This window comes from Peromyscus leucopus, chromosome 4, assembly GCF_004664715.2.
Source record: "Peromyscus leucopus breed LL Stock chromosome 4, UCI_PerLeu_2.1, whole genome shotgun sequence".
Lineage (NCBI taxonomy): Eukaryota > Metazoa > Chordata > Mammalia > Rodentia > Cricetidae > Peromyscus > Peromyscus leucopus.
The window spans coordinates 6,523,382-6,548,294 of record NC_051066.1 but is presented as its reverse complement, the minus strand read 5'-3'; the positions used below and the strand labels follow the sequence as shown (position 1 = coordinate 6,548,294).

Below are 24,913 nucleotides of genomic sequence, written 5' to 3'. Positions count from 1 at the left end.
TCCTTATTTATTGTTATTTATTCATTCAAGAGAGTGTCTCACTATGCAGCCTTGGCTGGACCTGGAACTCATTATGTAGACCTGGGTGGCTGGACTCAAAGAGATTCCCCTGCCTCTGCCACCCAAATGTTGGAGATTAGAGGTGAGTGTCACCATGCTTGCCCACTGAGGCAGCGTTTGTTTGCTGCCCAAGGCTAGAGACAGGTACTGATGTGATGTGATGCAAACCGCAATCCCCTGGATCCAGCAGACCAAGCCGCAGCTGTGGGATGGGCAGTCAGACTGGGCACCACCAGTGAGCGCTGATGTCTTTATTAGACTCCAATTCTGCAGTACAGGACGGTACAGAGCGGTACACAGTTGTGCTTCCATACTCGAGACACTGAGATTCGAGAATTTCAAGTTAACAAGTTTCAAGACAGACTAGCTTTTTTTTTTAATATCCTTTTGAGAAATTATTTATATAAATAACATAAAGGAAACCCCACATGTTCGACAAACGAGGTCCTGAAGCATGAGCATTGCTTGACCAGAGGGAAGGGACGAAAGAAGCAGCTACAGAAGAAATCAACCAGTGCGACTACGGTTGGGTCCTCGGGGAACAAGGTCACTGGAGGGGAAGGACGAGGGCGGGACCAAGAACTAAGAGAGCCAGGGAGGGGGGAGGGCACAGGTCACCTGCGGGAGGAGGGAGGCGTAGACCACATTTGCGAAGACAGCACAAGACGCAGTAACACACAAGTCCGCGGTGGGGGGCAGGGCTGGGGACATTTTTGTGACTTCCACTGTCTTTGTTTCACGACGCCAGCAGCGGAGTGAGTGACATGCTCAGGGAGCTGCTGCGTCCTGAGGATGGAGACCATCCTTCCAGCATCTGCTTCTGGAGTTTCTGCTTTATAGCTAGCTATGTTTTATACAGCGACGATTTTAATACAAAGAATAAAATGATCATTTTTCTCATACAACCACGATGACCTATGACTGTACATTACACAAAATTAAGGTGATGAAGTATCTCAAATTGTGGATACTCTGACTGATGTCACTTGCAGAGCGGAGACAAGATGAGCAGGCCCTGTTCCTCAGGCCTACAACCTTTCCAGAGCAAAGCACCCTCTGACCAGGGTATCAAACCCATGGACTTCACTCCTGACCCTTACGTGAAGCCTGGGAAAGCGGGGGGCTGGCTGTGCCTAACTCTTCTCTTGAGGAACTGAGGGTGCTACATGCGGATTTAGGCTGGAGGACTTAACCCAGGTTAGAGCACTGTGGACACAGGTCGGGAGTAGCGCCAGGCTCTGGCGACAACTGGCTGGCGCACAGTCTGGCTTCCTGTGGACACCCTAAGCCCCACCCACAGCCGCAACACTGGGCAAAGAAGAGGCGTGTTCCATGCTGGCCTCTAGAGCTCTGCTCACCGCCACTCCCCAGCCTCTGTGCATGAGAACAGGGGTGAGCAGGGACCGGAGAGGAGATCACCCCTCAGCGTGGAGTATCTGGGGGACAGACCCCTGACGATTCCCAACAAAACCAGAAATGAGCCCAAACAAGCTTTGAGAAACACCCACGTGTCTACCTTTCCATACTCAAGCAATGTGCGCACACGGCACAGGGCTATGTACAGGTCACAGGGTCATAAATAAGGAGAGTCCACTCAGTCCAGAGTTCTGACGCTTCTGCAGTGGCGCGTGCACGTGAACTTCGTGTGGGATACGTACAGAAGATACTCATTTTTAAAAAACAACACATACACTCTTGCTTTCAAAGGACAAGGTAGGATGTCTTCGCACAGGAGAAGAACTCAGCGTGGCAACGGGGTGGCCAGGGCGTGCAGGGCTGGGGAGGCTTCGCACTGGGGAGCTGCAGAGCACTGTGGGAAGGAGCCAGGGTTTTGGGGGGCGGCTTATGTTTTTAACTGCTTATTTCTTCATCTGTTTTATTCAGCTTCTTCAGCGTGTCCAGCAGTTTCTGTGGGGTGAGAATGTGTGTGGATCCTGGCAAGGCAGAGAAGACAGTGAGCTCACTCACCTACTCACCTGAGGCTTCTTTCCCCATCCCCCAACCCTCCTCTGGGGCCCAGTGGAAGCTGGGGAGTGGGTGGGGATGGAACCCTTGGGCCCTGTCAGAATAGACTTAGGAGGCATTTAGGCTCAGCTGGGTTCCAGGCTGAACCTAGGAACCACCTCTCAATCGGAGCCCAGCGCCATCTGCCAGCTAATGGGCAGCTACGCTTTCTTTATTATCTCTTGAAGTCAAAGGCAAAGCCAGGAAGAGAAATTTCAAATATGGCAAGGGACAGTGGCTAAGGGCAGAGGCTGGTAGGCATCTCTATGTGGAGAGAAGGTTGCCTGCTGGGCCCGGGGACCCACTGAAGTCTGGGAGCCGGCATGTTGGTGCTGGCCTGGTGGGGGACCTCAGGTGTGAGAGGGAAAGGGCGGGGACCTGAGGCCTTACCTTGCGGAGACCTGCATTGTAAGAGATTAGAAATGCTTGCAAAAGTTTAAGCTAATGGAATCAGATATACTTCTAGAGCAAAGGTAAAAAAAATAAAAAATAAAAACATTTAAAAATGAAGGCCTTTCATAGAGATGTAGGTGCACTAAAAATGACGAATGGACTGAGTGGCTTGGACATGGGCTTAGTCAAACAGAATGGAGGTGAGGGTGGTGTGAGCATGAGGCGTGCATGCACGCAGCAGTGAGTGCAAAGCAGGGTCCTGGTGGGAGAGGAGAACTCAACGAAAGATCCGTTCTTGAAAATGTGCCTCCCTGGGGACCTGGAAGCAACAGGTCTCTGTGGGAGTGTGGAGCGGAGACCCTCCCGACTCCATTCGAAGGGCAAGCACAGGGGGTTTTGGTACCTGCGCCTCTGATCACTTGTTCGGACCAGCAGGAAAGCGACCCTCCGAGAGGGGCCTCCCAGCATCCGGGCCTGCCTGCACTCACTGCTCTGCGTGAGGAGTCCGCCCCGGCTGGCCCTAACTGTACTTTGTGTTAGTACTCTGCAGACTGAGCTCCTTCAGCAGAAGGGATGTGCTGTTGGGGTGTCTGAGGTTTTTATACTCCCCCTTTCCACTAAAGCATGCTGGCTTCAGTGAGCCTGCCAGACTTCCCAGGAACCCTGAGGCAGCAGGAGCTAGCGCCAAAAGGAAGGCTTTCCGGATCCCCCCTCCATGCAGCCCAGCTCTGGATCCGTGAGGAGTCAACAGGGAGCATACTGGCTAAAGAATGTCCTGTTCCCTGTCCTGGACACTGGCCTGTTCCAAAGTGCCTCCCATTTCTCACATGTGCATTGAGAAATTCAGGGAGGTCAGAGAGAGGTCGAGGAACCTATGCTCTAGAATTTTCTGATACCATCTCATTCCTAACCACTGAACATTCCTAGTCTTTACAGAAGAACAAGTGGAACACTGAATCCTGGAGAGCCAGCATCAGGCCAGGTCATCTGAAGCCGGTTCCTGACACCCAGCCCTCGGAACATTTCAGTACTGCAGATGGAGCGAGGTACCATCAATGCTGCAAAGTGGGTGGGAGCAGCCACAAGCTGCATTTTGCAGGTGATCTCATGTTAGTCCCCAAGAGCTTGGCTATGTAGGCCGCCTACTCATAAGCAGAGACTCTTAGTCCACACAGCTGGTGATCATGAGATGCCAGCAGTGGCCGCCGAAGATAAAGTTGAGGCCTAGTCACATGACCATTTCATGCTCCAAAGCCTTGGGGTGGTCCTCTCTATTAGGGGCTCCCTTGGAAAGAATTAATATCCCCTTTATTTTTTCGAGGCAGGTTTTGTCTGTGTAGCTCTGGCTGTCCTGGAACTAGCTCAGTAGACTAGGCTACCTCAAACTTAGATAACCACCTATCTCTGCCTCCCGAGTGCTGTGTTAAAGAACCACCTGGCTCAAAGGAGCCATCCTTATCAGATGGACATGCAAGGGATGCTTGTGTGTCAGAACCAACAGCCCCAACCCAGAACACAGCACATCTGAAACCTTACAAGTGGCATGTGCACTAAACAGGTCTAATCTAGCCTGAGAGGTCTCTCATTTCTTTCTTTCTTTCTTTTTTTTTTTTTTTTTTTAAGATTTATTTATTTATTATGTATACAGCATGTACGACCAGAAGAGGGCGCCAGATCTCATTACAGATGGTTGTGAGCCACCATGTGGTTGCTGGGAATTGAACTCTGGACCTCTGGAAGAGCAGTCAGTACTCTTAACCTCTAAGCCATTTCTCCAGCCCGAGGTCTCTCATTTCTTTTTGTCTCTTTTTAAATTAGTTTTTATGTATGTGAGTGTTTTGCCTTTATGTATGTCAGGGCATCATATCTATCCCTGGTGCTCAATGGGGCCAGAAGAAGGCATTGGATCTCCGTGTCTGGAGTTACAGACAGTTATGAGCTGCAGTGAGGGTGCTGGGAATTGAACCCAGATCCTCTGGAAGAGCAGCCAGGGCTCCTAACCACCAAGCCATTTCTGCAGCCCCTCTCTCATTTTTGATGGCTTCCTGGAGTGGAACTGCTGGCCCACACCATCAAGGTAAGAATGTAAAATCTAATCAGAAGACGTCACTCATGGGCAGTCTGGAGGGATGACGTCACTCATGGGCAGTCTGGAGGGAAGATGTCACTTATGGGCAGTCTGGAGGGATGACGTCACTCATGGGCAGTCTACAGGGATGATGTCACTCATGGGCAGTCTGGAGGGAAGATGTCACTTATGGGCAGTCTGGAGGGAAGATGTCACTTATGGGCAGTCTGGAGGGATGACGTCACTCATGGGCAGTCTACAGGGATGATGTCACTCATGGGTAGTCTGGAGGGAAGACGTCACTCATGGGCAGTCTACAGGGAAGATGTCACTCATGGGCAGTCTGGAGGGAAGATGTCACTCATGGGCAGTCTGGAGGGAAGATGTCACTCATGGGCAGTCTACAGGGAAGACGTCACTCATGGGCAGTCTGGAGGGATGGTTAGAGGAGACTAAGATGAGGCTTTGTGGAATTGTGTTCTTCAGTGGTCAGCTGCCTTGGGGACTGGAGAGAGAGGACTAGGAAGACACAGCAGGGCACTACCTCCCAGGGACTCTCCCTCGTGGCGGGGCCTCGTCTCCAGAAGGGTAAGCTGTTGTCGGTTTTTCTTTGGACTGCCAACTTCTGAATAATTACGCGAAGCCTTTTTATTAATTATGAAAGTGTGGCCTTAGCTTAGGCTTGTTCCCAACTAGCTCTTATAACTTAAATTAACTGTTTATATTAATTTACATTCTGTCACGTGACTTGTTACCTCTCCTCAGTACTGAATGTCTGATTTCCTCCACATTAAATCAATCAGAAGGTGCCTTAGGCAAGTGAGGATGGAGAGAAGCACTTATAAAAAGATTATCCCGACATCAGGCTACAAAAGCAGGGCTCTGCAAGGCTCTGCACTATTCTGTCTCTTCCCCTGGATGTTTACAACAGGAGAGGCAGCGAGCGGTTTTCCTGTCTGTCTCTGGCCTCGGTGGTGTCAGGGCTGGGTGACTTGCTGTTGTTTCCTCTCCCTGCTTTTTGTACACACATATATTTTAAACTTTATTTACTTTTGAGACAGTCTCAGTCTGTAGCCCTGGCTGTCCTCAATCTCTCATGTAAACCAGGCTGGCTTTGAACTCGTGTAGGTCTGCCTGCCTCTGCATCACCAGTACCAGGGTTAGAGTGTGGTATACCACACTCTGCTTACTTATTTAGCTTTTAGACACACTCTGCCTTGAACTTGAGACCCTAGTGCCTCCGTCTTGAGTCTAGGTGACAGAAGTACAACCCTCTGCTTTATGTCTTATTGACCTTGCTTTCCAGAGGAAAGGGAGCCCAGGAAGGATGGAGTGGAGGACTCCGTTTTCTTGGCTTACGGCTGTTGTCCTGGAGATAACAGCCCTCTACTGAGGGAAGTGGGGATAAATGGAGTAGCCTACTATTTCTTCTTTCAACAGGAAAACCACAGTAAGCAAGCCAGCTTCTGGTGGTGTAGTCCAGCTTCAGAAGGGCCATGTTCCCGAGATGCCCCAGGAGGACAGAGGCATGCATGGCTGGAGGCCTGCATCTGGCCCACTCAATTCCAGACCCGCCCGAGGGAGCCTTGGTGTGCTGACCCGCCTCCCTGTGCTCGCATTCTGGGGCCAGGGAACCAGAGTGGCCACCTTGGTCATCCAGTCCTGGCTACCAGCCCCGGTCTCTTGCTCCCGCTTATGGGCCACTCCAACTGCTGACTCAGGGGTCGCATGTCAACTTACGGTGAAAGGACCTTTTTAGGGCCCACGATAAAGCAGGCATAAACACTGAAATTGCTAACACAGGAGGTTCCCAACACACTCAAAGGAAGGCTCGGGAGGGGATGAGGAGGTGTGGAAGAAGAGAGTCTGCTAGGCCAAACGACAGGGTATGGAGGGACAAGCCTGGGAGTGTCAAGAAGGGATTTCTGGGGGCTACAGACCTCACCAAGAGGCCTCAGCGAGAGAGGCGTGACTGGCCAACTCTACAAGACCCGGCACTAATATAAAGCAACTTCTTCCCTTCTTCCTCCCTCTCTTCCTTCTCCCCCAAGCCTCACTCATGGCAGGCAAATGGTCTACCACTAGGCTACATCCCAGCCCTCTTCTTCCTTTTTAAAAAAGTTTTATTTGAATTATTTGTCAGTGTGTGAGTATGTGTTCACACATGCAGGTGCCCACAGAGGTCAAAGACATCAGATCCCCTGGAGTTACAGGTAGTCGTGAGCAGCCAAATGTGGGTCCTGGGGGCAGAATTTGGGTCCTCTACAAGAGTACTATGTGCCCTTAACCACTGAGCCATCTTGTCAGCCTTCTTTTTAACTTTTTATTGTGAGACATTGTCCTGTTAAATTGCCCAGGCTGGTCTTTCACTTGCTCTGTATCCTGCGTGGGCCTTGGACCTGCCTCTGCCTGTGAGTAGCTGGGGTCCTAGCCTGCGCCACTGGAACTAAGCAGGACAAAGAGTTCAGAACTGGGCTGTCAACGAGCCTCCAGCAGCTGGAGGGCGGCCAGCCCTCTGCACCGACGCCCTCCAAGTGCCTGAGTGAAGGTGTGCACCCCCTCTGCTGCTCCCTGCATGCCTTCCTCGCCCTTAGGTGCTCTGGGCATCTCTCAAGTGTTGGCCCTTGTACACACGGCCATCCTGAATGTCTGCTGGCCTCACTCAAGAGTACTTGCTCTATGGAGCCTACATCTCAACCTGGGCAGCAGGCTTGGGCACCGTGCCTCAGACATCCCTCAGCTACTGGAGGATTCAGTTACTGGCACTTGGGTTCACCCCAGTGGCCGGCAGCTGGCTGACTGGGCAGCATTCACCCAGGGCTTGAGTGAGCGGGTGGGTGGAAATCAGGGCGTGAAGGCTGGACACATTTTCAATCGGCGTTAAGAACTGCAAGCATTTTCTTGGAAAAAGAAAACTCAAAGAAATGGAAAGGAAAAAGAGAAGAAGAAAGGAGAGTGACGGGATAGGCAAAGAAAGCCCTTCAGAGCGGAAGAGTTTCTTTCTGTAATAAGCCGCCTTTACTTTGTTTCTTTGGCTCTCACTCCATTGTTGGAGCCTGATCCTCAAAAGATACCCTAGAGGACTCCCTGAAGTCGGGGTGTCTCAGGTCCATGAGGAATTTGGTGGGAGTGAGAATGTGAGTAGAACCTGTGGGAGAATAGAGGCTGGCTGAACAGAGGCGCCCCTGGACATGCCAACGGAGGCCCCAGCCCGCAGCCAGAGAGGCGTTGAGAGGCAAAGCATGCACAGGCACATGCATGCGCACACGTGCACACACGCACACACACACACGCATACACACACACACACACACACACACACACACGCACGCACGCAGCAAGGCGCTGGCATGCATGAAGCATGTGAGGCCACACAGTGATGGTGGCTGTCTTTGGGAAGCCCCTCCATGAACCCACATGGGCAGCTCTCTGTCCCTGGTCTCTACCCTCCTCCCCTGCACGAGGAACCTTAAGGAAGGTCCAAAGGAGAAAAGGAAGGTTCACACCCAAAGCCTGGCTGTGACAGCTGCTGTCCAGGAAGCTGTGGAGCTCAGGTCCTCTAACACATTCATGCGACACGTATGCAAGCAGTGAGCAGGGACACTCATGGGGCCTATGCCACAGACAGACAGACAGACAGGCACGGAAACCAGACCAGGGATGCCGTGGGAGGACAGTCTTCCCACCCCGTTGTGCAAAGGTGATGACCCCCTCATGCCTGTCTTGGTGGACCCGGAAGCAGCCATGTTACTGCTCTAAGGGGCCTGCTTGCTTGGACAGCTTGGGGTGCTGCGAGTTGGTCATCCAAACTGGATAAATGGGGGTGACACTAGTGGGGTGACTGCACCCAGGAGCTGACGGAAGCCTTGCTGGCCGGGCAGCTCAGGGCCTCCTCTCCAGCAGAACGCCTGTGAACGGCCCAGGTGGCACTCCATAGGCCCTAAGAGGACCTTTTTCCATGGGGTGCTCAGCACACTCCTAGGACCACAGTGTAGGTGGAGATTGGCAGGCCCGGGCGGGACTGGAGATAACTCTAGCTATACCCCAGTCTCTGGCCTTGCACTTTATCCAGCATGTGCTCCCACAGAGGGGAGCCTAAACAGGGCAGTGTCTGTGACAGCCTTCTGACAAACTCTGGGGTCAAAAGGAAGACACAATCTGTAAGAACTCAGAGTTCGCTCCCTCAATAATCGGCCAGCCCTAGGAGCTACAGATGATCCTGGAGACAGGAAGTAGAAGGGCCTCCTGCTGCGATTGACCAGCGTCTACCAGCTGCTCTGCTCTTTTGGAAGGGAGCAGGAAACACGGGGTATGGCAGACCAGAGGTAGTGGGGACCGGCTGGGGAATCCTTAGGAGCCAGCCACCAGTGGGCGTCAGCAGAACCTACGGACATGCTAACTCCCTCCAACAGGAAGTACCAGAGGACAGCAGTGACAGCTCTCCGTCAGTGTGGTCCAAGGCCTGATGCCCCAGAGTGTGCATCTACCTCCCTCTCGGCCCTGCTTCAGGCTGCAAGCAGGCGCTACGAACTCTGTTTTGTGGGAGAGCTCCGCTCTTGCTCCAGGCGACTCCACTTGGCAGTGTACGGATTTGAGACTCCATGACCAGGCTCTTTCCACCCCAAGACGCTGTCTTTCAGCAAGAGACACAGTAGGGCAGACCCTAGCTTTTGCCATTCACCCACTGTTACCCAGGGCTAAGCTCTGCGGGTGAGGGAGGCCCTCAGACAGATGCGACACCAAGCGTGGGATGGAGGGACGGTGCAGTGAGGCAGCACTCCTGCAGAATGCACGCGCTGCTCACCTATCAGCACTTCCCACTTGCCGTTGGCCTGGGTCACTTCGTAAGCACAGCGCATCTCATTCAGGCTCACACCTCCAAGGATGAAGATAATGAGGCGGGGCCCGCTACGGTATTCCCCGGGGGCCTTATTCTTGTGCCAGTGTCCATAGCGGGCGCTGAGGGAGAGAGAGAGAGAGTCACAGGTGACTTGTCGGTGCTGGTGAGCTGACCTGGGCTGCCGGTGCCTGAGCTGCGACTGCCACTCTCTGAGAAACACAAGTACCAGACTGGCTCATCTCAGCAGCTTGTTTTTTGTTTGTTTTGGTTTTTTGTTTTTCGAGACAGGGTTTCTCTGTGTAGCTTTGCACCTTTCCTGGAACTCACTCTGTAGACCAGGCTGGCCTCGAACTCACAGAGATCAGCCTGCCTCTGCCTCTCGAGTGCTGGGATTAAAGGCGTGCGCCACCACCGCCCGGTTCATCTCAGCAGCTTTGCCTGGATGGCTCTCATCCTGACGTCTGTTTCAGATCAAGCCTGGTCCTGAGCTTGCCTGGGACTCCGCAGTATGGAGAGGCAGAAGGCTGCATCAGGTTGGCGGACTGATGACAAGCAAATGTGCTAAAGAGGCCTTGTGTGGGCCAGGCTTCCTGGTACTGTGTCCCCAGGGAAAGAGAGTACTTGCCCTCCAAGAAGTCGAGTCTAGCGGGATGGGGATTGTTGAACGCCATGGGACAGACCAGGGCCACAGAGCACTGCTCAGGCTTTCCCAGGGAGGAGCATGGCTCTTCACTAGCAGGCCTCCCTCTGGCCCTGGACTTCCTCAGTAAAGACCTGGACTCTGACAGAGCAGAGGTGAGGGCTGAGAAAACTGGAAACTAAGGGACGAAGCAAGTCCCCTCTGACACCAGAATGCTTGGCCCTGCTCCTCCCTCACAGCAGCCCTGGAAGCACCCAGGCCTGCCGGCCTCTTCCATGTCCAGCCAGCCTAGCGAGGGCAGCACTTGGAGGCTGGAGTTGACGCCACATTCGGCAATGGCTTTTGTCCTTTATTGCCATCGGAGGAGATGCCAGTGCCACAGGAAACACTGCAGAGGTCTGGCCCAGGCCCAGAGGCCAGGGTGAAGACAGGAAGAAGAACAGCCGGGACACACCAGAGAAACTCTAGAGTTGCTGGTCATGGTGGCACACGCCTTTAATCCCAGCCTTGGGAGACAGAGACAGGTGGATCTCAGTGAGTTCAAGGCCAGCCTGGGCTACAGAGCCAGGGCTACACCTGTCTCAAACAAACAAAACAAACAAACAAACAAATAAACAAACATCCCCAAACAAAACAAACCAAGGGGTGAAGGAGTGTCAACCCTGGGGACCACAGCTGATGGTCGTCTCTGCAGCCTCTGGCCGCTCTCCAGGCTCAAGGCTCAGCCTCCAGTACTCCGGAGCCACCATCCACATGAACAGAACTGCTGTCGACACTGGGTTTTCCTGCTCACACAGGTGCTTAGGGAAGGTCAAAGAGGAAAACCAAAGGCCCACAGATTAAAGGGGCTGTGTAGTTTATCTGGCTGCAGGCAGTGTGCGTGGGGGTAGGGTAAAGGCAGCAGGCCTGGCATGTTCAAGGATGAGCAAGGTGTGGCTGAGGCAGACAGGGTGCATGAGGGAAGAAGGAAGGGGGTGAGTTCTTGAGGGGCTGGGAGCCCAAGGGACCGTACGGCCTGCTGTGAACCCGGGCCTCCTCTGACCATGATGGGTGATGTGGGAAGTCCTGATGGTACATGCCATTCAGAGCCAGGTCACACAGACGCTTTCCCTGCATCTACCCACCTGACAGCAGTGGTGCTGAAGGAGGCGGAGGAGCGGGTGGAGATGTACGGGTAGTGCTTTGTATCCAGTTTGTCCTCAATAGTGTCCTAGAGAGAAGACAGGGGTCACCATCTAGAAGAGGCTGACAAAGCTCGAGGATGTGAAGAGAAAGTCAGCAATGACCACACCTGCAGCAGACGCTCTTCCAGGGGTGCTGTGCACAGGTTGGGGCCCGGCACAGGCCAGGGGCATGGCACTTGCCCCACAGCAGGCTGCCCGACTGCCTGGCCCTGCAGGTTACCCTGACTGTCCAACATACAAAGTGCTCATCCTCCTCATGTCTGCAATGTGCTCCACTGTGTGAGCCACTGAGGTTAACCACCTGTACTCTGTCCACTCAATTCCTGACATGCGCTGTCAGCCTGGTGACAGTGGGTCTAGGGAGAGCCGCCCCTGCAGTCTGTCGAGGAGCCAATTGTCTGGTGGGTGGATTCCAGCTATCTCCTGCCACTTGGAAAGCCATACTCCTCTTAGGAACTGATGAGCCCACACAGGCCTCCTTAGAGAGCAGGGAGGAGGGGAGAGAAGCAGGGGCATCACCCCAGAGGGCTGCCTCCTCAGTCCCAACACCAGAGACAGGCAACTGGTGCCTGGGTGTTTCCTAGCCACCTATCCTTTTGGTTTGTAGGTTTTAAAAATAGGACCCTGACTCACCCTCCATAAATACACTTCCAGCACATAATTCCTGGCTGACTCGGGGATAGGTGGCAAGGCCCTGTTCTCTAGACTCCCGTTTTGTCTGCCTATCAAGTGCAGAAGCTGAGCAGACTCCCCCAGCCTTGAAGACATCCTGGTGGAGGACTCTGCAGGGCTCCTGCTGCGATGCTGAGGGGTGGGAATCACACCAGAGAGCAGCCGCTCTGCCACTGCCTTGTGGGGCCACAGCTTGGTGTGAGCTCTGTACCGTGGGCACAGGACGCAAGGTGACAGAACCATCCCATCAGAAGAGGACCCCAGAGTGGGTCAGGCGGTAGTGGTGCACCCCTTAAGTCCCAGCACTCAAGAGGCAGAAGAACTCAGAATCTCTGAGTTCAAACCAGCCTGATTCCCGTAGTGAGTTCCAGGATAGCTGGAGCTTCACAGGGATAAAGCAGGGAGATCAGAAGTTCAAGGCCAGCCTGGGCTCAAGACCCAATTTCAAAAACAAAAGATAGCCTCAAACTGGGCAGCAGGGATATATGTAAATAGCATTGCTGACCAGAGTCTGGGGATTCAGAATGCAATCACTCTGTGATGCTAGATAGTCAGACATGTGAGGTTGCCATAGAGACAATGTGAGACCTTGTGGACTGAAGAAGCAGGACTCGGGACATGGAGATAAGGACAAGGATATTCCAAGGGGCCAGTTTGAGGCACAGAGCCCAGGTCTGTCTGCTGGCATGGGAGAGCTCTGGAATACAGGATGGGGGAAGGTAGGCAGGCTGTGGCCTCCTGGTGAGGCCTTTCGGCAGCTGCCTGAGGTGTGATGGGGAAGGACCATGTCCCCTGGGAGAGGCTGTGCATGCTCCTCATCTGAACTTGGCGTGCTGACCTGAGCCCAGCTCTTCTGGGTATTGCACCAGAGGCTCTTATACAGCATGGGACTCTAACCCTGAGACTGGAACAGTGGGCAAATGGATCTTGAGGTCGCCGTGTGTCCATCTTTCCTGGCGAGTTTTACTTGACAGGAGAGGAGGGAACCCTAATTGAGAAAATGCCTCCTTAAGATCAGGTTGTAGGCAAGCCGGTAGGGCATTTTCTTAAATTAGTGATTGATGTAGGAGGGGACAGATTTTTGTGGGTGATGCCATCCCTGGGCTGATGTACCTGGGTTCTATAAGAAAGCAGGTTGAGCAAGCCATGGGGAGCAAGCCAGTAAGCAGCACCCCTCTGTGGCTTCTGCATCAGCTCCTGCCTCCAGGTTCCTGCCCTGCTTGAGTTCCTGCCCTGACGTTGATGATGAACAGCAATGGAGCATAAGCAAAATAAACCCCTTCCTTGCCAAGTTACTTTTGGTCATGGCGGGTTTTTTGTTTTTGTTTTTGTAAAGACAGGGTTTCTCTATGTAACATCCCTGGCTATCCTGGAACTCATTCTGTAGACCATGCTGGCCTCCAGCTCACAGAGATCCGCCTGCCTCTGCCTCCTGCGTGCTGGGATTACAGGCATCGCCGCCGCCACCACCCAGCAGTCACCATGTTTCATCACAGCAATAGTAACCCCGACTAAGACATAGTCTCATGGTTGTTCATGAGCCCTAGAGGTCCTACAAGGAACTAAATCATAGGATGTCACTGCTACCCAAGAACAGGGGTGCTGGAACCTAGACCACCTTAACAGCAGTCCTGTCTTCTGCTGCCATACCCCAAACTGACCTCCATGATGTCCTTAATGATCGGGGTCCATCGTGAGAGCTGGTAGGTCTGCTCACTGATGCGCTCTTTCCGCTCCGGCTTGCTTCTGCGGCGTAGTGTGGACTGAATGCAAGCACATGTCAGGTCAGCTCCCCCACCTGGATCTCAATGACCTCTAGAAATTCTCTCAAGGTCCCTCTTCAGAATTAGCATTGGCAATGAGTAATGGGGAGAGGTTCTGCCCAATGTAGCCCTCAAAATGTACCTCTTTAAGAAACTCTGAAAACAAGGGAGACTTGAGAAATTATGGTTCTGCTTCTTTTTTGTTGTTGATATTTTGTTTATTGAGACTGGTCTCTTTGTGAAACAGCCCTGGCTGTCCTTTGTAGACCTGGCCTCGAACTCAGAGATCTGCCTGCCTCTGCCTCCCAAGTGCTGGGATTAAAGGAGTGCACCACCACGCCCAGCTCTAAAGTATGGGTCTTTAGTCATAAAAATGCCAAATGGGGGAGGGGCTCTGGTGGTTTGAATCAGAATGGTCCCCATAGGCTCATGTATTTGAATACTTCGTTACCAGGGAGTGTCACTATTTGAGGGGATTAGAAGGATTACAAGTTATGGCCTTGTTGGAGGAAGTGGGTATGTGCTGGGATGGGCTTTGAGGTTTCAGAAGTCCACACCACACCCAGCCTCTCTAACCCAGTCTGTGGATCAGCTACTTCTCCAGAACCAGGCATGCCTGCCGCCCTGGTCCCTGCTATGATGATAAAGGACTAAGCCTCTGAAATTGTAAGCAAGCCTCCACTTAAATGCTTTCTTTTATGAGTTGCCTTGATCCTGATGTCTCTTCACCACAATAGAATGGTGACTAAAACAGGAGCTTAAATATATAAATGCTGTGATGAAAAAAACCAAAAAACTTCACATTGGCATGGTGACTCACACCTGTAATCCCAGCGCTTAGGAGGCTGAAGCAAAAGTATTATCATAAGTTCAAGATCAGCCCCAGGTTACAAAGTGAGACTCTGTCTCAAAAAAAAAAAGGTAGTTAAAAAGAATTTGCTAGTTTAGTAATGGTGTATGTTATGCCTTTAATCCCAGCACTCAGGAGGCAGAGGTAGGTGGATCTCTGTGAGTTTGAGGCCAGCCTGGGCTAGAGTGAGTTCCAGGACAGCCAGAGCTACACAGAGAAACCCTGTCTCGAAAAATAAACAAAAAAATTGCTGTCTATTAAGGAGAACACTTGTTGGGTATGACTTAAGTTTTTGCTTATGGTTTTTGTTCTAGGTGAATCAGTTCCACTATTTTAAGCCTTTGCGACCCAAGTTCTGAAGACACCAAACCCGGCCAGCGGCAGGTCACTGGTAAGGTCAATGGAGCCCTGTCCCTCTTGAAGATCCCCGTTGTTTTTGCCGGCTCTGCTCCATGGGCTGTCTGCCTCCAGGAGGGGGCACACAGGGGGGCTCCTCCGTGTGGGGTTCAAGGCGCTATCCAAAACAGAGGGGCTGCCCACTTTCTCGCAGCACACTGACCTTCTGAACTGTCTGCCTGATGTCACTCTCTGTCACCCCACTGCCAAAGCCAGAGCGAGCAAAAGGGCCCGCCTGACAGTGTGGTGCTGCCCCCCTTATGGGAGGTGCGGAGCCTGATGTGTCCAAAGGCAAGGTCACGCCGAGCTATGACGGGAAACTGGAGTGGCCTATTTCAGATGAGTTCAGAGATGGCTCAGCTTTAGAGACCACGTGACTCCTAGATCCATGTCTAGTTCCTGACTGGTTCATTGTCCTTTCTGTCCACCTCTCTGATTCTGTCTCTCCTCTTTTCCCTCCTGTGGAATATTCCTGCACACTATGTGAATATATGTCACTGTGGCTGGTTTAATAAAGAAGCAGGCTGGCCAATAGCTGAACAGGATAAGGTTAGCAGAAGAGCCAAACTGAGACTTTGGAAGGAGAAGGCGGAGTCAGAAGCACCAGCAGATGCAGGAGAAGCAAGATGGGCACGATGTACTGAGAAAAGGGACCAAGCCACGTGGCAGAGCATAGATAAGAGTTACGGGTTAATTTAAATGTAAGAGTTAGCTAGTAAAGCACTCAGCTACACTGAGAAACCCTGTCTCGAAAAACCAAAAAAAAAAAAGAGCTAGCTAGTAAGAAGCCTGAGCTATTATTGGTCGAGCACTTATAATTAATATTAAGACTTATAACTGAGTGGTTATTTGCGAGTGGCCCCCAACACAGGAACACCTACCCTCCCCCTCCCTTCTCTTCCCTTTCTGGATGCTGAGGGTGGTACATCACAGGGGCTGTCAATCATGAATGTAGAGAGGATACAATGCGCCACCCTCCCACAATCTCCCTGCCTATACACTGGCCCTTACGTCTGTGACGATGGGCACACCGAGGTGAGCCATGTTGGTGATGATCTCACTGTCCTCCGGGGGGATCTGGGCATGCTGGATGAGTTTGTTTAAGTTTTCCTCAGTGATGCCTGAAAAACAAGACTCCTGGTTACCACACCTAACCCCCGCCGTTCCCACCCTCATTATCAGAGCCAATGGCTTCCCTTTTCCTCCTCAGAGTTCCACCACATCTGAGGTGGGGTCAACATAAGCTTCCACTCTTCTCTAGCCCCCTGTGATGACCATGGGGACGTCCCTCCCAGTCTGTTTCTACCCTCTTCCCAGCGGTCCTTCCCTGTTCTCACCCTGTGCCAAAGTCACACTAGACAAGAATATCTCAGTACCCATCTTTTTGTACAATGACATGGGTGAAAACTGTTTGTTTGTTTGTTTGATATAGCGTCTCATGCAGTCTAGGCTGGCCTTAAACTTACTTTTGTAGCTAAGGTTGGCCTTGAACTCCTGATACCCCTGCCTCTACCTCCCAAAGGATTACAGGCCAAATACTGTTGTTGCAAGGTCTCAATGACTAATGACAAGCCACCTGGAAACATCTGGCAGGCTGAGTGCTGGCCAACCGTCAGGAGAAGTCAGATGGCTGTCTGTGCCACCTGCCTCTAGTCACTCAGGCTGCTGAGCAGGCTCGGCCTGTGGCGCATCTAAGCTGGCCCCGCTGCAGCTCCCGCAGGAGGAGCCCTCGGCCTCCCGGGCTCCCCTCCCAGGGCTGCCCGACTGGCATCTGCACTGTTCTCTCCCCTCTGCTCCTCTTCCTCCCGGCTCCTACCATTCTTCAGGAAGATGTAGAGAAGGATGATGCGGATTTTGTCGTAAGTGCTGACGTTCGCATCCAGCAGGATGGGGACAATGGCTCTCATGGGGTCCTTGATTTTCTCCCCCTCGGCATCTGTGCCCATGGCCAGGTCCTGCAGAAAACACACCTTGCTGGCCCTATTTCTGGTGAGAGTCTAGACGGGGTGACTCTCAGAAAACTCACGATCTATGAATGCCTAAGTCTCCCCCAGCGATGGGCTGACGGCATCCCAGGGTGACCATGCACAACGGCAGGCATGGTATCTGGCCACACAGCAGAGGTGTGCTGTTCCCTGCAGGGAATGCCGGGAACCCGTACCTGACAGACACACGACCCGCTGAGGGACTTAGGGCTTGTTCCCCACCCATGCAAACTCGGGCATCTCAAGGGGCCGCTGCACGGCTCGGTTCCTTCCACCCTGACTCTCGTGGCACGGAAGGGCACACTGAGTTAGTAGTGTCACCTCTGGTCTTAGTCTTCCTGTAGCTTTCCAAGGGTAAGGAGAAACAAGAGCGGACTCCCAACGCTGGGGGGACGGAGGATGACAGGAAACACGGAAAGACTGGAACGGGCACTGCCGGAGTGGGGGGCAGTGTTGCCCCCGGTGCGGGGTGGGGGTGGGGGGGTGTGTTCCTCTCCCTCTCAAGACCCCAGGAGTTTACACAAATGGTGATTTCACATTCAGCCATGGTCTGAGGAAGGCAGGCCTCCTCTCCCCGGCCTCTCCCGAGCTGCAGAAGACGTGCTCAGCAGGAAGAAACTAGCACAGTGTCTCGCCATGCAATGCTGGCTGCCCTGGGACATACTATGTAGCCCAGGCTGACCTTGAACTCCTCTTGCCTCTCCCTCCTGAATGCTGGGATTAAAAGTGTGAGCCACCACACCCAGCCTCATTAAAACCGCACGCACGCATGCATGCACGCTCTCATCATGTTAGTGTAAGTGTCATGATACACAGGGAGGTCAGGAGACGACTTGACTCGTGAAGCTGGTTCTCCTTCCGTCATGTAGGTTCCAGGGATTAAACTCGGGCTGTCGGGCTTGGCAGCAGGCACGTTTATCTGCTGAGCCACTCTGCCAGCTCCAGAGCATATTCTCTAAGCTCACTGAAACGCAACTAATTCAATCTTTTTGTTTGTTTTGTTTTTAGAGACAAGGCCTCACTTTATAGCTCTGGTCCTAGAACGTATATAGACCAGGCCAGCTTCAAACTCACAGAGATCTGCCTGCCTCTGTCTCCCAAGTGCTGGGATTACAGGTGTGCACCACTATAACCAACTTCTTAATATTACTTCTTAATATCTTTAGTATTTAAAAAGAATTGTGTTTCCAAAGTTAATCTGAATTTGCTTTTTGTTTTTTGTTTTTTTGTTTTTTTCAAGATAGGGTTTCTTTGTGTAGCCCTGAACTCGCTTCTTACTGACTAGACAGAACTTGCTTTCTCAATGGCTGAGCTCTTGGGGAGAGGATGTGTGTTTGCGGAGATTGTCCACTAAATGGGTGCACTTTCAGAGGGGAGGACTGCTTCCCTTCTAACCCAGGCAACACTACTGGACAGAGCGTGCACCCCTGCCCTGAGCCCTCACGGCAAGCCAAAGGGGAAGGTCTCCACTCCACACTAAAAAGCATGAGCTGATGTTGTTCTGTAAAAAGGAGACTTTCAACTAAGGCTTCAGAGGGGCTTCGATGGGGGTGGGGAGTGTGTGATGGGGTCTCTCTAAGCTGTTCACGCTGCCCGGAAACCTGTGGTCCTCCTGGCTCAGCCTCCTAGGCAGCTGTGACCGGCCTGTGCCACCAAGTCTGGCACTTCCAATCTTTCGGCGTCTCTCCTTCCTTCCTTAGAAGCTGACAGAGGGGCTGCTCAGTCGATGTGAGGCCCTGGGTCTGATTCCAAGACCGCTACCCAAGGGGGTTGAAATCCACAACAAAATAGCCGCCCCACAGCTCAGCGGCTCTGCCCCCACGCGTCTGGCCTTGGTGCTGTGAGTTAGCCAACAGGGAACAGGACGCAGAGGGCTCTAGAGACACCAGCGATGGCAGAAGTCAGTCTAAACAGTCCCCGGCCTGGGGTTGGCAAGGTGGGGAGACTCATGCCCTGCTGCAGCAGTGACATCCGGGGCTCCAGAGCCGGTCTGGTCATAGCGGGACCAGACCACATGAAAACACAAACAGCAGCCGGCCCGGCCAGGCTCACAACTCCTCAGGGCTGTCTTCTGCCATTCCAGGGAAAACAGAGCCTTTGGAAAGAGCCAGGCATGCAAACTCCAAATGGCACAGCACTCCAGATCCTTCTAGACCCTACCCGTCAGAGCGGAGCCAGACCGGCTCCAGAGCTGAGACAGCCGGGGTCATAGGCTCTCCCTTCTCTAGATCCTATGATTCTGCAAGAGGTCCAAGGTCAGAGGTTAAAATTGAGTGGGGGTGACTAGGCAGAGCAGTTGTGCCCTGCAGAAGGAGAGGAAGACAGGCCTACCTGCTCCACGCGGCAGAGCTTGTCTACGGTGCCTTGGTAATGCTTCATGCAGTCTTCAGCAAGGTGCAGGTGAGTCGAGTACTAGGAGAAACACAAGACTCAGTAGAGGCACAGCCACTGGGTCATGGGACACTGAGTGTCCTCACTAGGGACTCCGATGCCAGTGGCTACAAAAGACAATATGTTCTTGAGGGGGTGGGGCAAACCACAGCCTACAGCAGAGGAAGGAGAGATCTTTTAGGAGGGTGGAGTGGCATGAGGCACATCTCCCTTCACAAGCAACTCCTTGAACATGGGACGGGTGGGACACCTGGTAAACATATGCAGGTAAGTGACATTGTTCCACCTTTATGATCAGGACACCGAAGCCCTGACGGCCCCTGGCCCTCTCTCCCATCAGCCACTCTGAGGGAGGCCAGCACTGTGTGAGGACAGCCAGTACTGACTGGCTAAGGCCCGTGTGGTGAGGCATCGAGACCTCCAGTCAGCAGCAAGGGAGAAAAAAGAAGGAGAAAGATGAGAAGAGAGAAGAAAGTGACAGGAAACAGGATTTCTGCCTTTCTTCTGTCTCCCTTTCCTAATAAAAAGGGAACCTAAAATCTGCAGATTTCCATGCATCGCCTGGGGGCTGCAGCTCGGCTACCCCGAGTCAGTCTGGGTGGGGTCCCCGTACCTTGCTGAGCTCCTTCTGGTACTGGGGCATTTTCTTCAACATCTGGGACAGGTCCCGCATGGTGGTCTATGAGGAAAGAAGCACAGTGTCACTAGACCTAATGAAGCCTTGTGAAGCTGGAGGGCACAGGACAGCAGCCACACCAGACTTCACAAGTGTCCACTCAAGGACTCAAATGTATTGATCCAAATGTCACAACTGTCGCCAGGCAGACAATTAAACCCTGATGTTTAGCTGTAAAAATTTTAAATTATATTTTTATTACATATGCTTAAAAGATTTATATAATTCCATGTCTGTGTGTGGGTTTGTGCACATTTGGGTTCGGGTGTCAGTGGAGGCCAGAAGAAGGCATGGTATCCCCTGGATCTGGAGTTAGAGGCAGCTGTGAGCCGGTGTGGGTTCTGGGAACTGAACTTGGCTCAGGAGCCATAAGTGAGTAACCACGGAGCGATCTCTCCAGCCATTTAAGTTATAATTTAATTAATTAGTGTGTATGCAAGTACACATGCATGAACACACAGCACAATCATAGAAGTCTCGGGACAGCTTGCAGAGTCAGTTTTCTCCTTCTGACACGTGGGTTCCAGGAACTGAACTCAGGTTGTCAGGCTCGGCAGCAAGGGACGCGACCTGCAGAGCATCTTGGCTGGGATCAAAAGCCACTACATCTGACTGGACATGATGTTTCTAACCGAGTGAAAAGAGGCCAGAGCCAGGGGTGATCTCAGTAGGTGAGGTTATGAATTCTAAGTCCACCACAGGAAAACACTCGTGATTCTTCTGACTTAAGATCAGCTATGCTCCTCACTGGGAACTCTTAACCCTCCAGTAGGAGGAAGCTCTGTCCACAGACCTGGAAGACAGGACTGGTGTGTGATACTGAACAAACACTCTGTCACTGAGCCACGCCCCACGCCAGAGCTCAGTGTTCTGTTTTCAGATAGGAATCTTAAATCAAAAACAAAGCAGGCATTCAGTGAAGGAGAAATATGACCTGTCCACTCCTAACGGGACACAGAGAAGACACCCTCAGGGTGTCCAGGCACCGGCATGACTTACTGACCCCAGGACTTTGGGCTTACCTTCTCTCCAGTATTCATTCTCTTGCTGGAGGAAAAGTCCTTCAGAGACCGGGTGACCTCCCTGTGAAATGGAGGAGGGAACCACACTCAACACAGTGCCCAGGGCTCTGCAGAGGCCACTGGGGTCACGCGCAGCCCTCCTGGGACTGGGTGGCAATTCTCTTCCCACTGAGGAATGAGTTTAAAGGGAAGGACCCTTGCTGTTCTCACTGGCCCGCTAAACCCGGGTCTCCAGAGCAGGGGTGTGGGATGGCTCAGCAGGGACAGTGCAGGACACCCACTGTGTTTACTGTCTTCTTTTCCAAGTGCATACAACTGAAGCATTCATGTTTTGTGTTTGGAAAATACAAATATATGTAGTATACGACTTATTCATGAATAAATTTAATGACAAGAAATGTGGGTCAGGATTTCCTCCCCAATATTGGGCATGGTGGTGCATATCTTTAATCCCAGCAGAGGCAGAAGGATCTCTGAGTTCGAGGCCAGCCTAGTCTACAGAGTGAGTTCTAGGACAGCCAGGGCTACACAGAGAGACCTTGTCTTGAAAAACAACAAGAAAAATCACCCCCTACTAAAATACTATTTTTGTGGAGCTGGGAGTGGAACCCAGGGCCTTGTCAACAGCAGGAAAAGGCTCTGCCTCTGAGCTACACCCTTGCCTATGGATCAGGATTTCTCTCTCTCTCTCTCTCTCTCTCTCTCTCTCTCTCTCTCTCGTTATTCAAGACGAGGTTTCTCTGTGTAGTTTTGGTGCCTGTCTTGGATCTTGCTCTGTAGCCCAGGCTGGCCTCAAACTCACAGAGTTCTCTGCCTCCCGTGTACTGGGATTAAAGGCGTGTGCCACTGCCACCCAGCGGATCAGGATTTCTTAAGGCTGAGTGATGAAAAAGTTTTGGCAATCACTTCCCTAAACAGAACCACCGAAGGGTGCAAAGCTTTCTCACTTTTCCTTGTGAATTTTATGAAGACACTCCAACTGAAGGAGACAGAGTGTGCCTTTCTAAACAGGGAGCTGCCGTCCCTGCCCTCTGCATTTACACACAGGAAACATCAAGAAGCTCTTTTATCAATGGCAGCTCAGTCGGAGGACATAAGCAGTCGCTTGAGGGGCCAGCAGAAGCCTGCCTGGCAGCCCAGCGGATGCACAGTGGGACGGACTGCTTTAACGCTCTGCTCCGTGTTTATGAAGCACTCCTCTGAGAGTGCCACCAGGGCTTTCCCAGAGTCCTTCGGGCAGCTCTCCTGAGCTGTGGGCTTCTTCAGGTGGTCAAGTCGGAGAAGCAGCACACATTCAAGGAACCTGCCAGTTTCGGCAGCCTGTCGTCAACTCTGCCAAGGGGATGAGCTCACGCCCTACATTGCTGGGTGTGTGTGGTCACTTCTGATACAGGGTTAAGGGCCCACCCTGGGGAAGGTGCAGCAGCGTTCTTACTGGGACACCTCTGCAATGTGCTTGTGACGCAGTGCGATCCACAGGTCGTCGTCCTCATCCAGAAGCACCTCCTTCACCCGTGCCTCTCCAATGCCGCTGGTCTCATATCTGCAGGAGAGAAGACCTGGGTGGCCTGGGTTCTCCTCCTGGCCCCCTCTGGATGCTTTGTTGGTTTTTTGAGACATGACTTCCTGTGTCGCAGGCCAGCTTCAGACTCCTTAAGTAGCTAAGACAGGCCTCTTGGTGCTCCTGCCTGCCCCTCCCAGTGCGGGGTCACAGGGTCACAGGTGTGCACCTCCATACCCAGATGTCGCCTTTGGTTCCTAAGGATAACACCTGCATTCTCAGCTGCCAGGTGATTCTAGGCGTGGCTCATAACACCACTGACCACCTGACAGGCTGGCCAGGTCATCTGGGCAGGACCAAGTGGGCAGTTCCCTGGGCAAAGAGAAAGGCTCTGCTCAAAGCCAACACCCTGGTGTCCTGCTTTAACTCCTCAGAGCTGGCTGGGAGGAGGGCAGGGCCTGTGGCAGTTAAAGTGAATCCAGTTACACAGGACAGAAAGACTCCACATCTGTCCGCCCCTCTCTGGGAAATGCATGGTGCCTAAAAAGCTTCCAGCAGCTTCTGCGATGGGTCCACATCGCATATGGACCCATGGAGTCATGAATGGCCAGAGGAGGCAAGAATCCCGGGAACCAAAAGGGAGAAGGGCTGAAAGAAGGGCTAAAATATTTTTAGAATATTCATTTTAAATTAGTAATTAATTAATTAATTAATGGAGACAAGGTGCCTCCATGTTCTCCTGGCTGTCCTGGAACTTGCTTATGTACACCAGGCTGGTCTTGAACTCACAAAGATCCACCTGCCTCCCAAATGCTAGATTAAAGGCATGCAACACTACACCCAGTGAAACTTCATTTTAAAAAGATGTATTTATTTTCTATGTGTATGAGTGTTTGCATGTATGTATGTATGTATGTATGTATGTATGTGTACCACGTGTGTGATGTGTGTGCCTGGTGCCCACAAAGACCAGAGGAAGGTTGTCAGTTCCCCTGGAACTGGAATTATAGAGAGTTTTTTTTTTTTGGTTTTTCGAGACAGGGTTTCTCTGTGTAGCTTTGCGCCTTTCCTGGAGCTCACTTGGTAGCCCAGGCTGGCCTCGAACTCACAGAGATCCGCCTGGCTCTGCCTCCCAAGTGCTGGGACTAAAGGCGTGCGCCACCACCGCCCGGCTTATAGACAGTTTTAAGTCTCTCTGTGGGTGCTGGGAACTGAACCCTGTCTTCTGCAAGAGAAGCAAGGGCTCTTAACCACTGAGCCATCTCTCTAGCCCTAGAATCATAAGCCTTAGAATCATTTTGTTTGTTTATTTTATGATTGTGTTTTGCCTGTATTTAGGTCCATGCATCATGTGCATGCCTGGTGGCCTTGGAGGCCAGGAAAGGGTGTCAGATCCCCTGGAACTGGAGTTACAAATAGTTGTTAGCTGCCATGTGGGTGCTGGGAATTGAACTCAGGACCTCTGGAAGAGCAGCTAGTACTCTTAACCACTGAGCCATCTCTCCAAGCCTCAGAATGTTCATTTTCAGGCCACTCTTTGTTTTGAGACAGGCTTTCACACTAAGTCGTCCAGATTGGCCTCAAACTCAGGACCTTCCTCTCTCGGGCTCCTGAGTGCTGAAGTTACAGGCAGGTAATATTTCTATAAGGAAGAAAGCAGCTCCCCTGCACAGAATGGTCAGTTAAATACCCTGCTGAAATATTTTATCACAATTGTATTTTGTGATCTGTAATTAACTTTCAATTCTGAATAAGACACACATAAAACCAGCACATCTAAGAAGCTATGAACTGATGTGAGCTATGAAACTGTTCTGTCCTGTCAGCAAGCACCTAGAAATGCTGAATGGATTGGGGAAGCACACAGAAAACCTCATAGGCTTATCTAAGAAACTGTATCAATGCACATACTTTTCCTAATATTAAAAACATTCTTGCCAGGTGGTGGTGGTGCACACCTTTAATCCCAGCACTCGGGAGGCAGAGGCAGGTGGATCTCTGTGAGTTCGAGGCCAACCTGGGCTACCAAGTGAGTTTCAGGAAAGGTACAAAGCTACACAGAGAAACCCTGTCTCGAAAAACCAAAAAAACAAAAAACAAACAAAACAAAACAAAACAAAAAAAAAAACTAGACGGAGAAACCCTATCTCAAAACACCCCCCCTCTAAAAAAATTCTTTTTCCAGCTAGAGAAACGGCTCAGTGGATAAAGAGCTTGCCACGAAAGTGTGGGGACAAGAATTCAGATGCCCAGAGCCCACATAAATGTGGGGCAGGGACAGCAGTCATCTGCAATCCCAGAAGTGGGGGGCAGAGACGGGGGTCCTGGGGTAAACTGACAAGATAGACTAGCCGAAATTGGCAAGCTCTAGGTCCAGTTCAAGACCTTGCCTTAATAAGGCAGAAAGCGATCAAACATGACATCCAATATCAATTATGGGCCTGCCCTTACACTTACTTACACACACA

The 24,913-nt window shown here is 51.9% G+C and overlaps 1 protein-coding gene across 2 annotated transcripts in view; it reads right to left on the bottom strand.

Annotated features, from left to right (window-relative positions):
* Positions 1–296: 296 nt before the first annotated feature.
* The window catches only part of Stxbp1 (syntaxin binding protein 1), a 63,599-nt gene continuing 38,982 nt past the window's right edge, over positions 297–24,913 (bottom strand). Inside the window, exons 10-20 of one of the 2 annotated variants that reach the window (XM_028884752.2) lie at positions 22,380–22,487; positions 20,945–21,005; positions 19,860–19,925; positions 19,187–19,267; positions 16,687–16,825; positions 15,882–15,991; positions 13,523–13,624; positions 11,130–11,215; positions 9,330–9,484; positions 7,548–7,673; positions 1,908–1,994 (exon numbers count right to left, since the gene is read on the bottom strand). In XM_028884752.2, the coding sequence (XP_028740585.1) occupies positions 7,564–7,673; positions 9,330–9,484; positions 11,130–11,215; positions 13,523–13,624; positions 15,882–15,991; positions 16,687–16,825; positions 19,187–19,267; positions 19,860–19,925; positions 20,945–21,005; positions 22,380–22,487 (1,018 nt within the window). In that variant the 3' untranslated portion in view covers positions 1,908–1,994; positions 7,548–7,563. Of the gene's footprint in view, positions 1,995–7,547; positions 7,674–9,329; positions 9,485–11,129; positions 11,216–13,522; positions 13,625–15,881; positions 15,992–16,686; positions 16,826–19,186; positions 19,268–19,859; positions 19,926–20,944; positions 21,006–22,379; positions 22,488–24,913 lie in introns of both variants that reach the window. The other variant, XM_028884753.2, reaches the window with a different exon arrangement.